The sequence below is a fragment of the Lycorma delicatula genome, chromosome 4 (genome assembly GCF_047948215.1).
Source record: "Lycorma delicatula isolate Av1 chromosome 4, ASM4794821v1, whole genome shotgun sequence".
In the NCBI taxonomy this organism is placed as follows: Eukaryota; Metazoa; Arthropoda; class Insecta; order Hemiptera; family Fulgoridae; genus Lycorma; species Lycorma delicatula.
This window is the reverse complement of record NC_134458.1, coordinates 28,437,246-28,453,128: the sequence shown is the minus strand read 5'-3', so window position 1 is coordinate 28,453,128 and position 15,883 is coordinate 28,437,246. Positions and strand designations below refer to the sequence as shown.

The window sequence follows — 15,883 nt, the reverse complement described above, 5'->3', positions numbered from 1 at the left end:
CCCTTGTCCCTATACTTTTCCTGAAACCAAATTGGTCTTCTCCTAACACTTCTTCCACTCTCCTCTCAATTCTTCTGTATAAAATTCTAGTTAAGATATTTGATGCATGACTAGTTAAACTAATTGTTCTGTATTCTTCACATTTATCTGCCCCTGCTTTCTTTGGTATCATAACTATAACACTTTTTTTGAAGTCTGATGGAAATTCCCCATTTTCATAAATATTACACACCAGTTTGTATAATCTATCAATCGCTTCCTCACCTGCACTGCGCAGTAATTCTACAGGTATTCCGTCTATTCCAGGAGCCTTTCTGCCATTTAAATCTTTTAATGCTCTCTTAAATTCAGATCTCAGTATTGTTTCTCCCATTTCATCCTCCTCAACTTCCTCTTCTTCCTCTATAACACCATTTTCTAATTCATTTCCTCCGTATAACTCTTCAATATATTCCACCCATCTATCGACTTTACCTTTCGTATTATATATTGGTGTACCATCTTTGTTTAACACATTATTAGATTTTAATTTATGTACCCCAAAATTTTCCTTAACTTTCCTGTATGCTCCGTCTATTTTACCAATGTTCATTTCTCTTTCCACTTCTGAACACTTTTCTTTAATCCACTCTTCTTTCACCAGTTTGCACTTCCTGTTTATAGCATTTCTTAATTTCCGATAGTTCCTTTTACTTTCTTCATCACTAGCATTCTTATATTTTCTACGTTCATCCATCAGCTGCAATATATCGTCTGAAACCCAAGGTTTTCTACCGGTTCTCTTTATTCCGCCTAAGTTTGCTTCTGCTGATTTAAGAATTTCCTTTTTAACATTCTCCCATTCTTCTTCTACATTTTCTACCTTATCTTTTTTACTCAGACCTCTTGCGATGTCCTCCTCAAAAATCTTCTTTACCTTCTCTTCCTCAAGCTTCTCTAAATTCCACCGATTCATCTGACACCTTTTCTTCAGGTTTTTAAACCCCAATCTACATTTCATTATCACCAAATTATGGTCGCTATCAATGTCTGCTCCAGGGTAAGTTTTGCAGTCAACGAGTTGATTTCTAAATCTTCGTTTAACCATGACAAAATCTATCTGATACCTTGCAGTAACACCTGACATTTTCCATGTGTATATTCTTCTATTATGATTTTTAAATTGAGTGTTGGCAATTACTAAATTATACTTCGTGCAAAATTCTATAAGTCGGTCCCCTCTTTCATTCCTTTTGCCCAGCCCGTATTCACCCACTATATTTCCTTCCTTGCCTTTTCCAATGCTTGCATTCCAATCTCCAACTATTATTAAATTTTCATCTCCTTTTAAAGATTTCAAACAAAAGAGCAAAATTTAATTTTTCACCTAACAAAGTATTTGTTGTGTGTAAGTAAAAGTTTTTCCAGAAGGAATAATATATACACAATTTTTATTTACTAATATAATTATATATATAAAAAAAAAGAGAATGCCTGATGACCCTAATGACGTAACAACATTAGATTTTCCTTTTTCTTAGAAACAAAGGTAATGAAATATTCACTTCGTAAACTAGTTGGTAATAAATGTTTTGTCAATAAATATTTTTATAATTTTTTTTTAAAAAGGATATATAATTTGAGAAACAAAAGCATAAAAGAAATATTTACCGGTTTGTTGCAGTTAATAAATTTTTGTACACGTACAACACATAACGTTTCGTACCGTACTGAGCGTATGATCTAGTGTTAATACTACGCGCGTTAAAAATGTAATTGTCTCATTATTATCTGTTATTACTTATTTGGGCACGCCGCATTTGTTTGTGCTATTTATGTTTTCAAGTGAGAATACTGAATTATTTTTTTCAAATATTATACGTAGTAATAAATTTTATATGAAATAAAATAACCATATAATTTTACAATAGTATAATTTGTATGCCGCTTCAATAACACTGATTTAACAATAAACCTGATAATAATATTATCGGTGTACTACTTACCATAATATTTCATCGCCTTTTCTTAGAATTAGGTTTAATTTACTGTGAAATGTATAATCCGTAGTTTACAAATTTTAATAGTTATTTTTGGAGGAGGATTGAGATACAGTTACACATGAAGACCAAACAGCGAATGGGAGCCGTTGAAGGTGCGCTAAAGAAGGCGAAAACGGTTAATCTGCAGGACTAGACACGGCAACGATTTTTTGGAATTCTCGTGATGCGGTGCTCATAGATAAACTTTCACTAATGGAACTGATGGAAGGCTGCTGTTCAGGCTAAACATCCACATCTTGTCAAAAAGAAAGTGCTATTTCACCACTGTAATGCGCCTGTACACACTTCTCGGGTTTCGCTGCAAAACTCCACGGCCTGCTATATGCTTCGAAGCGCTTCCAAATGCCTAAGTATTTCTATACTTTTCATAAACCTAATTCACCTTAATATATAACCTACCAGCATAGTCCTTCTTCTTTTGTAAGATTCTGCCACAAAATTATTTCTTCAATTCGTCTTAAAGCCCTTGCTTTTTCCAATCTATCTCCCTTAGTAAGCTACTCTCCAGTAAGCTCATCTTTCTGAACTTTCTTTTCATTACTTTTCTAGTTTTATTACTACAAAACTAGCTACCGAGTTTTCCCAATCATGGTGGTGATTGAAATACGGCGACGGAATGTGGTGACTATTGAGTACAGTGGTAAATATGGAAACGATGAAAAGATGCACGAGGTGAGGTGATTCATCCCACAGTCCGTTTCGGATAACGTAGAATTTTGCGAAAAATGAAAGGTCAGTTTAATTTTACTATGAGCACCGTATACGTACTAGAGTACGTATAGAAATTATGTTTTCAAACTAGCCTTCGTGTAATTTTTGGTGTTTTTTTTTTTTTTGCACTTAGGTTGAAGACGCTGCGGTACGCTCGAGGACTTTAGAAGGATAGTAATTAAGAAAATATAAGGTCATATTTTATATTATTTATATATATATATATCTTATTTACTCTTTTTCAAACTAATCAAAATGTACAGATGTTTTTAAAAATAAAATTGTATATGAGATTTGAATTAGAGCTTTTTGTCTAATTAAAAACTACGCCGCGTGTGATATGAAACAATAGACTACAATATTGAAGAACCTTACAATAATGTTTTATGTATATATATACTGGTAGAGAGGAGTGTGTGTATATGTGCCACTTACCTCTTCAATCAGTTCATTTCCATGTATACAATAAACAAAGACTTGAGCCAGTGTGTAGAGCAAATAACCAATAACAGTTGCTGCATATACATCAACATTGCCGATCTGAAAATAAAAAACACGATATTGTCAAATTAAATAATATTTAATATTATTATAAATATGTCATATTTATTATTCTATAATTGAGTGACGTACATATAATTTGATTAAAAATAGGATTTTAATGCTAATTACATAAATAAATATACAGTATCGTTAGACTTAGCACGATACTACCCTAGCCTGAACTGCCTCCCTAGTTTTAACAGCACACGGAAATAGAATGTACCTTTAGGGTTGAACGTATCCGCATGGTACACAATTTCAAGGATGACTTCCTTTTGAAATCCTGTACGTATCCTCAGATAGTTCTTTAATTTCTGGATAAAAACAGTTTTTACTGCAGGAAAATATTTAACCGGTCGACCAAAAACTGTTGATTGAAACTTGCTACTTCTGTCCCCTCTAAATGCATTTGTTCAAATTGGCTTATCTGAAGGAAGACGGTCGAATCACAACACCCGCCCTTTTTATCTTATCCTTGATCCCTTTTTTGTTTTATTAGGCTTAAATCTGACTCTGCTCGGTCTATCTTGAGAATGTGAGGAGTTGCTAATTCGGTGATTCAAAATTAGTTTGATGGGTCTGCTGTGACCGATTTAAGATTTTGTTTCCTGTTCGGCGGCCGCTCGATATTCCTATCGATTAAAATACACGTCGAACAAACCCGGGTCTTCTTGTCCATCGAAATAAGAAAACTCGTTCATTTTTACCAGCATTACTACTGTCACTGATCACGGGAACGAACGGTTTACATCTGGTGGGACTTTCCCCGGAATAGTATAACGTTATTGCAAGAGTTAGTAAGTGGCGTAGACATACTACTCGTACTTACATATGTGCTACATAATATTACATACGTGCAATAGTCCACAGACAGTCATGTAGTAGAGACTGTGTGATCCGTTTATTACTTCATTACTGTTTCTTATTTATTTTTTTAGGAAGATTTTTGCAGTTTGTTTCTGGTGACTGAATGAAATGTGAATTCTACTTCCGTTTTTTGCTTATTCATTAGATTCTCGATTATTATTCTACGTACTTACCAGAAGACGTACGTACTAACGTTCAGGAATCTTCAACAAATCTCGACAATTGGTACACACATTTGGACATTAAAACTCTTGTAACAGGATGTAAATATGATAAGCGCTTACGCCAGTACTCTTCTCTCGAATACCGTCGAAAGGATTAGCTAGACCAGATAGGGATAGTCGAAGGAACGAATTTATTTACCTAATGACAGAAGGTAGTAATACTACTACGTAGTACTAATTTATTTTAAAATAAAGTAGCGAATTCAGGCTACAAAATGTAAAACCAGTTTCTTCTATTTTATTTTATTACAAGTAGTTTGATGTAAATTTTAAGAGATTAAGTTTCAGTTGTTCTTTGCTTTGAGTATAGAAGAATAAATTTTCATGTAGAGTAAGAAAAAAAAATCTTAACCGTGATACTTATGTGAAATAAATTATAAATAAAAATCGATTAAACTTATAGGATGTGACATAGTACGTAATCTTTTTACATTCCTTTTTTTCGTCTATTCTAACCAAATATTATCATTTCTTTTTTAATGTTCTTCCACGTATCTGGTTGTAGGCTTGTCCATGACAAAAGAATCTGTAGAATAATGGAATGGTAGAAGTCCACTTCAAGTTTCACGCTTTAATTAATTATCTAAGTACTGGCTAATTTATGATTCGATGAGTGATGAAGCACAAGGGAGAATAGCAGCTCGATTTATTTTCTTGGAAATGAAACTCCAACGATTCCCGAACATGTTTTTATCATCGTTCATGAACTAACATTATGCATCTCTTCGTTCCTTTCTATTTTGCGCTCACTTTGTTACCTCAAAGTGTTTGTTATATCTTGTATATTCATCCAGATATAATAAATAGTGCTAAATATATTCTTAGATTTTTCTTAGAAATATTACTTTCTAAATTTATTCTGTTGACAAACCATCAGAACCAAGGTGCGTTTAAATCTATAACCTAGAAGCGTTGTTCTTTTTGTAATGAAAATTTGTTTGTGAGATTATCCTATCCACCTTGGAACCTCTCTATTTCTTGAATTATCCGATCACCCGATTTTCAACATTCTTAACGTTCTATTTCAGAAGCCTCTGAAGTTTTTGTCTTCATGGATCCTGTTTCGCTCCCGTAAAGCGATGTACATAACATCGCTTTACGGGAGCAAAGAATTTCTTTAAAATTCCTACATTAGTTTGTTACAGTAAAATATTTTGTTTTCTGCGTGAAGGCCTCTTCATCTATCATAACCAGATTTTGGTATCCTACTTAACACCGTCCATCCTTTGTAATTTTTCTTTAATATAATACTATATTACTAACTATACTATAATTTCTATTTCCTGTTTAGCCCCCGGGAATTACCGTTCAGGTATTACTTCAGAGGAAGAATGGTGATGATGATATGTATGAGTGTAAATGAAGCGTCGTCTTGTACAGTCTCAGTTTGACTATTCCTGAGATGCGTGGTTAATTGAAATCCAACCACCAAAGAACATCGGTATCCACGATCTAGTATTCAAAAACAAAGATTTGTCGAGAAAAACAAGATTTCATCTTGTTTTTCTCGCTTTATACGTATCGGTACGATACGCTCGCCTTTCCTAGTCTTTCGTTATTTTCACAGGTATCTGATTCTTTTACCGGTTATGAATAACCCAAAATTTCTTTACATTTTGACTTTATTTTCCTTAAAGTATTTAAGATTTTCCATTTCACGTAACGTTGTATGCAAGCAGTACAAAAGACATGTACATATCTTCTGTCATCCAGAAGCGAATAGATCCGCTGTAATCCGTTTTTTATGGCTAACGCCTTCCAAATTCTTCCTTCTTATCTGCCGGTCTGTATCAACAGATCCGTAATCTGAATCCGTGATTTTCTCACAGAATTCTGAGACTAGCTTTGAAGGACTCAGACGCTCCCGATTACTAACATGTGAGTGTGTAAATCCAGAGGAGGTATGATTTATCATGTAGGAGGTCTTTGACACACGCACGATCCAAATTATCAAACAGTTTTTGAGGGTAATTTCTATTACTTCGACTTCAGTTTCAGAGCAAAACGCCCAATAGTTTTATCGCCTACGAATATTTAGCGCATATTCATAAATATTTTATTCATTGAAAAGTCGCAACGGATAATGTCGATGTACAGTCTTTGTATATACAGTCTTTCAGAAAACACAGGTTAAAATAATAATGTCAAAAATAATAATTATCAAAATAAACTACAGAAATGGCTATTTAATTGTTACAATTATAAAATTCTCGTATTGGAAAAGTACGGTACGAGAAATAATAACAAATTTATAAAATCAAGAAACTAATGTAAGATAAATCGACGAAAAAATTACAAACGAATTGTATTACTTCAGAGAGGTTTCCGTTAAAAATCGTCGAGTTTTGTTTAAAATGTAGGTGTAACAGATTCATTTTGAATACGGTGGCGAATAAATTTAAAAAATTCCGGAAGAGAAAACTTTTCAAAAATTAGGTCAGCCAAATTCATACAGAATGTACTATCAAATATTTTTCGTATGGTATATATTTCTCTCATTTATTTATACACAGTTAATGACAGTGATAAAATTTTACTTACTTTTTTATATTCATATTTGCTTTATTTGAAACTAATAATCGATTTTTTTTATTTTGAAGAAAATTTTTAATTTTCTTCAGAAATTTATACCCATCTTCCCTCTTTTTATTAACGGTTTTCATTTTCTTTCTTGAAAATTATCGAGTAGTATAAGAAAAAAAAATGGCGAAAGTGTTACTGTATTTTCCGGTGGTGTTTGCATTGATGAAGTTGACTTTTTTTTAACTTTGGAATATTTTTTTATAACTTTGGCCGTTAAAGCCATATGCTCTCATACGCTACCGAAAGCCACGGACGTACTTATCTTCAGACAATAGATAAATCAAACCACCAAAGCACTCCTTTGAACAAAGAAACATAATTATAAACATCTTCAATAATCTGCTACTTTCCTTTCAGTCTCTTGTTTCTTCATTATTAATATAATATAATACGTTATGATATTATTTTCTTATAAATTTATTTACTTATTTTTTTTTTACTAAAATAAAATAACAACAAAAATCTATAACGGTTTGTTTTAAAGTGAAAAAAAAATTAAAACAAAACAATCAATTTAGAATAAATTCAGTCCTATGTTGAGTCCTAGTCCTGTTATAAAATTTTAAAATGTTTTTGAATACGTATATTTCGGGTTATAAGAACGAATAATATTACCCAGAATCAAAAATTCACCTTCTCTGTTGCGGGTAGAAGTTAAAATTATTTCTATTCTTACAAATAGATATTGTTTTGTATCATTCTTTGTATCAGTCATATAGTCGGTTCGGTTTCGATTCCTTTTTATAAGATGTCAGTTAGTTTTAACATATTTCTTATATCCTGTATCCTCCTACACATTTTCTTATTTTGTGGTTTACATTTCCTTCTAAAAGTTTCAGCAGCTGTGTTTCCATACACGGCCGATAAACCACACCTACGCTTTTAAATGCTCTTCATATATCCTCTACATTTCATATAATTTTTACATTCGCTTGCATTGCCGTAATTCAAAAGCTTCTATCCCTTACTTTTATAGTTTTCTTATGATTAAACAACTATAGAGCGCTACAAAATATACACTTATATTTAAGAATTTATTCATAATTTGTAAATCTGCTCGTACGTTTTGCTTCTTCACGAAAGCTTTCTTGTTTGTCCCTATCTGTCTTTGTTATCTTCTTTACTTCCTCTAACCTTTGTAATTTTACTATATAAATAAGGAAATCCCGCCTTTTCTGAGATATTATGTTCTATTTTCATTATCTGTTTTGAAAATTAACTCGTCGTTATTGTTATTTGTGTCGCGTTTTATTAATATTGTTTTACTCATGTTTACATTTAAAATGAACTTCTCCCCTAGCGATGAATTCATATTATTCATTACTTTTTACTCGTTTCTAGTTTTGGTTAAAATACCGTACTCGTAAAATATTTTTTCCTTGTACTGTCTCAAAGCTTTCTTCTCTATTTCAGCTTGAACTTTCCTCATTTCCTATTCTTAATGCAAATTCCTAAAAGTTGTAAAATTATAAATAACTTTTCTTTCTCTATACTTCAATATATTTTTTTTAATCTTAAATATTTAAATCCGTACTGCATTATTAAATGCTTCTTGAAGATCTACAGATGCTAAGTACGTAGCTTTAATTCTTCAACCCGCTTTCTAAGATTAATCTGAAGCCTAAAATTATTCCTCCTATCCTCTTGCGTTTGCAGGGACTAAATTATTTTTCTCATCTTACATGTTCTTCGTACTCCGTCCTACTGTTCTGGAATTAGTACAGGGTAGTTAATCGCTACCCACAGGGTATAATTCTGGGGTATTCAATCTTTTGGTACACTAGTTCCCGCGTATAGCAACATCTTTCTTGAGGCAAATTAACATAAAACTTTTATCGAAACCTTAAGAAAACAACCTCCAGCAAAACAAAAGAATATTTTATACTCAACAAATTTTCGAGTTTTAAATCCACCGATATCTCCCTACCCTATCATCCGACTTTTTTTTCAAAAACTTCATAGAACTTCTTGATCCCTCGGAACCAAACAAGAGCACCAGATTTCGTTTTAAGAGGTCGAATCGTTCCTGAAACGTGAATCCATATAAAGCCACCCGTACAAAAACGTTCAAATTTACTCTCATAGGTGAATTTTTAACCGATATTTTAGAGCTTCACGACACGGTATCTTTCTAAATATCGATAAAACTAAAAATTGGAGTTGTTCATTTTTCACGAACAGTAATATTTTTCCTTGTTATGGTGTGACATAATATTCATAAAAGCAGAAATATTATCAAAAACAATAAGTTAATTTTAATAAATTAAATATTAACTTCTCGATCCGTGGTGTATTAAAATATTTGATATAACCGACCCTTCCCGCAGATAGAAAAGTCCTAAATTTGTTTTAACAAATTTGAAGAAAAAAAGTCGTAGAAAATTTTCATGAAACTTTTAGTATTGTTAACAGAAATACAATAAGTCTCTGCGCACTACCTGAGCGCTTACTGAGCGTTTACCTGTGAAAATCACTCGTAATATTTACATTTAGAAAGCGATTTTGAGAAAAAATGATTACACCTGATCGTGATCCCTCTCGTATGACATACAGAGACGAAATCAATACAACTCGGATCACAAGTACTTGAATCATAATACGAGCTTTAAGTACAAAATATTTTTAATGCAGTCGTCTGTAATTTTCTGCTGCGATACAAAGAGGAATTAGAGTATTTCCTTAAAAAGATCTAAGCAAATAAAATAATACGCTGGTATAAGATCGTCGAATGAGGGCCTGGGGCGAACACCCCCCCCCCCCCCCCACCAACCCAAACAGAATAAATTATGTATGTAAAAATTATTATTTTAAACATTATGATGAAAATATGTATACCTTTGTCGCCTGATAAGCTAACAGTGTCAACGTAACGGTTGTTATTAACATGTGGATCAAAAGAGCAGCGCCATATGCGTCATTTATACTGGAAACGTATCTAAAAGAAAAAGAAAAGTCGTAGTATAAAAAAATAAAACACACATAAGAGCAAATGAATGAATGAATTCCTTCATTTAAAAATATCCTTATTAATAATATTTTATTTTTAATTTACGCTTTCTAACTTCCAAACGAAAAGGTCCATGTGTTAATTGAAAAAATGCAAATATTTTTATATTTCATCTAACAGAAATAATAAAATATAAATTAATATCTGGTGTATGAGATACTTTTATAATTATGTAAATATATATTTAAATAAAATGTAGCTTACATTCATAATTGGAAATGTATTTACTCCTTGCAAAATCAATATTACGCACATGCGGTCTGTTGACCCCGTACCTGAATTTCCTTATACCTCCACATTTATTTTGCATTTGATTCCTTATTCGAATTTCAGTGAACTTCACGTAATATACTCGAATGAAGAATTTGAATCGTGGAAATTTTCAAATAACAATAGAATTTTTAAATTACAGTATTTCTCACGTTTCCATAACTATTGTGTCCATACCGGAAAGAAAGTAAAGAATTATTTCCTTATTATCTGAATAATAAATTATTATTACATAATAAATAACTTACATTTTATATTTATATAAATTAATCGGTGATTTAAGAAATAAAGGAAATCTGTCATTCCTATAACCGCTTTTGTCTAATGGGAATTTTTATAACTATCAACCAATTCTTACTCTGTACTTATCCTCAAATTATATCTTATTTACTTATAACTGACTCGTATTATTTAAATTATAAATTTAATTTGAACTTTTTTTTGTATCACCAGTTTTTTGACTGTTCTAATGTGAGTTTCCATTCTTTTCTGTTTCTGCTAATTTCTTCGCTTTAACAAGCCTCTTGGTCCTACGTCCTTGATTATCTATTACGTATTCTAATCGTTATTATTTTTATATTCTTTACTACCTTCCAAAATCAAAATCCTTAACTCGTGAGAGACTTTTAAGATATTGGAGAAGAAGAAGTTTATGGCAAAATTATGACATAACATTAACGACTTGACTTTTGTTTCATATATGATACTGATACGAACTTCCCTCTTCTCCTTTCTTATATATATATATAAATGAATGTTTGTTTGTTTGTTTGTCCAGTATGCCTTCCTATACCATTCATCCGATCGCGATGAAACTTTTATGAGTTGTACGCACGTCTGCGAAAGTTTCTCAATTAGTTCGGACACGCTAGGTGGCGTTGGGGGTCGAGATATTTCGAAAAATTGTATTTATCACCGATTTGGCTCATATTTTGAATACATATTTAGTTACGTGAAAAAAAAAAATTGCAAAAACTATACCCGCTAGGTGGCACCGGTGTCGAGATATTTACGAAGCAAACAAACAAATATACAGACTTTCTTCTTCTACATATATAAAAGGCAATGTTCATATGTGTGTCCGCTATAGACTAAAACTCAACTGGACCAATCTACGTGCTGGAATTAGGGAGAAAAGGAAAAAGAGGAAAAGGGAAAACGGAAAAAGGGAAAGAGAAAAGGGGGAAATGGGAAAAGGGGAAAAAGGTAGAAAGGGGAAAAAGGTAGAAATGGGAAAAAGGGAAACAGTGAAAGGTTAATTTTTGTGAAGTTCCGTAATGTTCAGTTTTTTATGTTTTATCAAACTTTCAATAGTGTTCATTTAATCTATATATATATATATATACTCAAATCTAGCAATAGCAAAGTATTGCCGTTAACTGCTAGTTAACAATAATATCTCTTCATTTTGCACATTATACTGTACGTGTAACAATACAATGTAACAATATATTTAAAAAACGTCTAGTCTTTATTTTCTAGTTTACGGACCGTACATGTTTCCCTATAATTCCAGGATACTAAAATAACATTTACCTAATCTAAACCTTAGTGAGACAGTGAAAAATTATGTTTAATTGATAATTTTTAATTCAACTTTTATTATAGAAAGCAAAAGACAGGAGTATTTCACTGACGGGGGATGAAAATCTCGTCCAAATTTATAAAGTTTATATTGAATAAAAAATTTTCGCATGCTCTTTAAATTATAATAGTTGCCCATATATATTTCAAGACAAAATGCACTGTATGTATAAAATATCCTAATTTCATGTATAACAGTTATTGTAAAGGACGAAGTCAGTTACGGGAAAAAATATTTCTGCGTGCTGATGGTGTATTTTAATAAAAAAAAATTATTTATATATATGTCTGTGTCTGTGATTAATAAAAATTAAACCATGTTTCTTTTGTAATTATATTTGTCTATTTGTTTTCTTTAAATTTTAGACGGACTCCACCTTTTTTCTTTAGAAAATTAAGACAGAGATAACTACTCGAGTCAAGAATGTGCAACAAATTCTTATCTAAATAATTTTTGGGCGATGGTCTTGAATCGGTTGTAATTTGTTATCTCGTATTTAGTCATCACGCTCGAAATTTTTTCTAAATATCTCATGTTTTATTATTTTCTTTATTGTTTTATAAGCCTCTTTCTTTTGTTGGTGTTTTCTGGAACGCTTACTAAATTTTATAACTATAGCAAGGTACAATCTTCTTCTCGGGTATAGTACGACAATTTTTTACATCCATCATAAACAAGGTTGAATCTTTTTAATTAATGAATCCGCAATTCATTAATTTTAAAAATTTACTTGGGTTTTTCAGTATTTATGAAATCGTTTGTATTTCGATTCATTCGATGGATTTCTCTGAATAAATAACATATTTTATTGCATAGCTTTCTATACATTTGAAAATAAATTGAAACGCAAAGTTCTGCAAACATATTCGGTTGTTCGCGTCTTCGTACGCGGTGGATTCATAAATTTGAAATTGAACTTAAACTACGTAAGATATTAATTATAAATTATGCAATTTTTTAAATTTCCATGATTTAATTAAAAACAGCGATCCTACTTTTTATATTTGTATTTTACTTTATATTTTCAGAAAAATCGACGGTAAGGAATATAGCAATAACAAGGGAACCGGAATACGAGTTGACCCGGTATCCGTTCTGCTTAAGCCGTCTATCGGCCGTAATATTTTTCTTTCGTACTATGCAAACAAAGTCGATAAGATTTCCTTCAAATTTTATTGGTCGCCTTTATTTTATCTGCATTTGCGTTTGAATAATGTCATTTGTTATTTATTTTTTAAGAACATCACTATTTCATTTTTAAGAAATACTTTCCCAACGTACTATCATAACATATATATCAAATTTAACGATAATTTTATCATGGAAAAACTTCACTCGTCTCGGAAGTGGCAAGATTTTTGTGACAGATGAATCTTGTTAAAAAAATTTATTCCTCGATAATCACAAGAATTTTATAAGTGATCGCAAGCTCTGCAAGACGTTGATTTTTACAGCAGAATTTTATGTAGGCGATTAGAAAAAATTTGGTGATAAATTACAAAAGGAAATTAAATATGAATTTTAGGTATCGCCCGCTACTTTTACGTTAAGTTAGCAAGTGATTTACCACAATGTTTTTTTTTTTTTTAAATACACTAATGGTTAAAAAATTAAACATCAGGCTAAATCAGAATTATAAAAGAAGTAAAATATATATACACTGATGTAATTGAGTTTCAAGTTAAAATCTGCTAACTGAACAAAAAATTAGAGGGTGTTATCTTAAAAGTAATATTATTTGTAAAATTTGAGTGTGAAAAAATTAATTTTACTGATAAACTGGAATTAAAAAATAGGAAATTTTAGTCCATTATAATTTACGCACAAACTTAATTATTTAAAAACTTAGAGTACCATTTGCTAACTTCCTTCTTCAGTTGACCGATGATATTTTGAACAAGGGTTTATTTTTAAAATGCATGAGCAGTAAAACTTTTTAATCGTGCTGATCAATTACGGTTTAACAACAGAAAATTTCTGGGTAGTTAAAATTCGTGTCCAAACTGAATTATATAAAATTTCAGGGTACCGTCTGCTAACTTCAACGTTCAGTTAGTGGTTTTATGCGAAAACTGAATTAACTAAAATAAAAAATGTCAAGGTAAAATTACTGTTAAAAACGGGAAATAATGCGTATAAAATAAATTCGGGTACTAAAGAAAGGAGAAATACTGCATTCAAAAGCGGCATTAAATATTTGTCGACGAAGTCGATAATACGTAAATATCCTTTCCGCAAATAAAGGTATTACAGTAGTAGAATATCATTTCATCATAAACGATTCTTCGCGTTAAATTTTATGAACTACCTTATTTTTCATTTTTTGTACGTATATTGTGACAGCTGATGTTTCAAAATAACTTAGTTTGAGCCAACAGTGCAGTATTGTTTTAGCCCGTGTTATCGAATGAATTTAAATAAACGTATTTTTCAGATTATTTTCTCAGCAGTCGTGTTAACGACTTGTTGCATACGACTTCAATCTTTATTAACATTTAGGACTATATTTTATTTATTTATGGAATGAATTTTACGATTTGCATAGTTCACCGTAGTAGCTCGGACAAAAGTTAAAAATTCTATCAGAGAATGCAAGTCTGAAGGAAATCTTAATTTTACGATACCAACTTAAATTAATGAGAAATCGGTAACACTTACAACGTCAAACGGTACCGATAAGTTAACGATAATTCAAACGCTATCATTATATTGACGGTGGTGATAATACCAGTAACATCATCTAGAGATATTTTGATCGCAGTAGTAGTAATGAGATCGAACCTTAAACGGATGAAAAGTTATCATATCCGTTTAAAATTTTAAGTAATTTATGAATTATTTTATAATTTACTACAGTTTTTTTTTTTTTAAATATAATTATTTATGGTAATAATGAACGCAATATATCGATAGACTATTTTTTACATTCAACATCACAACAGTATCGTACTTGCGCGTGTACAGTGAAAGAAACTCGGGTTGCATTAAAGATGATGTTTTTATTAAGAGGTTACAAAAAAGCTGTCATCCATACTGATAACAAAAACCGTTCATTCATTTCGAGCGCACGGTGTTTAGTCCGATGTGATACTTCAGCGGTTGTCTACCGTAGTTGCATTTCATTGTAATCCACTGTTCGTCAAAGTCGATCTGTTTCATCACAGGAGACTTATTTCTATCTTTATTTTAACTAGAAAATCGTACTACGATTTTATTTAAACCGTAATTTTTTATACACTACCTAATCATAATTTTTATTTGTTTTTCTTTTCTTTTCGTTTTTGTAAACAGAGTATCCATTAGATTAGAATAAAATTATTTCTGTTAACCGGAATGAAACTAAAGATTATAATTGTTATATAATTTATTTATTCCTTAAGAAATTATTTTTTTAAATAGTAACGATGATTATAAACAGATGACATTATTCTCGTCATTAAGAATTTTAAATCGGTTATTCGTAAAACTTTTGAGCTTAGCTTAAATTATTAATAGGTTTTTTATCTGTATCTATAAATTTGAATGCATATTAATAGTGACCTTATTTATTAACTACTGTTTCCTACTTCAAATCGATATTTATTAAATATGTAACCGTTGAGAAATACAGTTCATTCTTATTACAATACACGACAACTTTGTAAATTATTTCGATGAATCTAATGAAATTATTACTTTACTATCGTTTAAGTTTTATCGTTACTCACCGAAAAGTACTAAATCAATACGACATAACTGTGTTTCGTTGCTTAACCGTTACAAAACTACAAATTTTAAGCGAAATTCAATTAACATATCGATAGACAGTTATTTAGAGTAAATTAGCCTATGAAATTAAGTTAACCCGGAAAAATGGGGGAAAAAATCCATTAAATATTTCATTCGAAAAGTTACAATAAGGAATATTACTTCATATCGCATTAACGATATGAATGAAGTCGTTAAGTGTGATGAGTTAGTAAAATGGCAGTTAGCAATATTCACTGCTTTGATCTAAAAAAAAAATTCTGCTAATGTTAATATACGTGCAAATATTTAGTAATCCACAAAG

At 31.0% G+C, this 15,883-nt stretch overlaps 1 protein-coding gene across 1 annotated transcript in view; it reads right to left on the bottom strand.

Moving 5' to 3' along the window:
- The window catches only part of Orco (odorant receptor co-receptor), a 66,237-nt gene that overhangs the window by 7,711 nt on the left and 42,643 nt on the right, over positions 1 to 15,883 (bottom strand). Inside the window, exons 5-6 of the mRNA XM_075362596.1 lie at positions 9,806 to 9,905; positions 3,189 to 3,293 (exon numbers count right to left, since the gene is read on the bottom strand). Of these exons, the coding sequence (XP_075218711.1) occupies positions 3,189 to 3,293; positions 9,806 to 9,905 (205 nt within the window). The remainder of the gene's footprint in view (positions 1 to 3,188; positions 3,294 to 9,805; positions 9,906 to 15,883) is intronic.